Source organism: Eimeria mitis, genomic scaffold (assembly GCF_000499745.2).
Source record: "Eimeria mitis Houghton genomic scaffold, Emh_scaff196, whole genome shotgun sequence".
In the NCBI taxonomy this organism is placed as follows: Eukaryota; Apicomplexa; class Conoidasida; order Eucoccidiorida; family Eimeriidae; genus Eimeria; species Eimeria mitis.
Window position 1 is genome coordinate 7,610 of NW_013570284.1, and position 607 is coordinate 8,216.

The 607-nt window shown below is 52.1% G+C and overlaps 1 protein-coding gene across 1 annotated transcript in view; it reads right to left on the reverse strand.

Moving 5' to 3' along the window:
- The window catches only part of EMH_0002820 (uncharacterized protein), a gene marked incomplete at both ends in the record, with an annotated part of 10,092 nt that overhangs the window by 4,954 nt on the left and 4,531 nt on the right, over window positions 1-607 (reverse strand). The window contains one exon of the mRNA XM_013496173.1: window positions 151-317. Within this exon, the coding sequence (XP_013351627.1) occupies window positions 151-317 (167 nt within the window). The remainder of the gene's footprint in view (window positions 1-150; window positions 318-607) is intronic.

Below are 607 nucleotides of genomic sequence, written 5' to 3' on the forward strand. Positions count from 1 at the left end.
CTTCAGAGGCAGCTTTGCTGCTGCTGGCTGCAGCAGCAAAAATATAGAGACAGGCGGAGGCACAACCAATGCTGCTACTGTTGCAGCAGCAGCAGCTGCTGCTGCTGGTGCTGGTGCTGGTGCTGTTGGTGCTGCTGCTGCTGTTGTTACCGCTGGCTCAGCTGCTGCTACTGCTGCTGCTGTTGCTGCTGGTGCTGCTGTTGCTGCTGCTGCTGCTGCTGCTGCTGGAGGCAGCAGCGGCAGCAGCAAAGTATCTCTCAGGGTTTGGTGAACATGCAGCAGCAGCCCGCAGCCCAATGCAGACGAAATAGCTGTGTCTGCAAGCAGCAAAACCCTAAACCCTAAACCCTAAACCCTAAACCCTAATTCCTGGATGAGTGCTGGGGGGTTGGATGTGGGGTTGGGGTTTTAGAGTTTAGTGTTTAGGGTTTAGGGTTTGTCTTTTAGGGTTTAGGGTTTAGGGTCTATGTTTGGGGTTTATGGCTGCCTTCTAGGGTTTAGGGTTTAGGGTTTAGGGTTCTGGATTTAGGGTTTAGGGATAAAAGCAACCAGCAGTTCAGGGTTTAGGGTTTAGGGTTTAGGGTTTAGGGTTTAGGGTTTAGGGTTT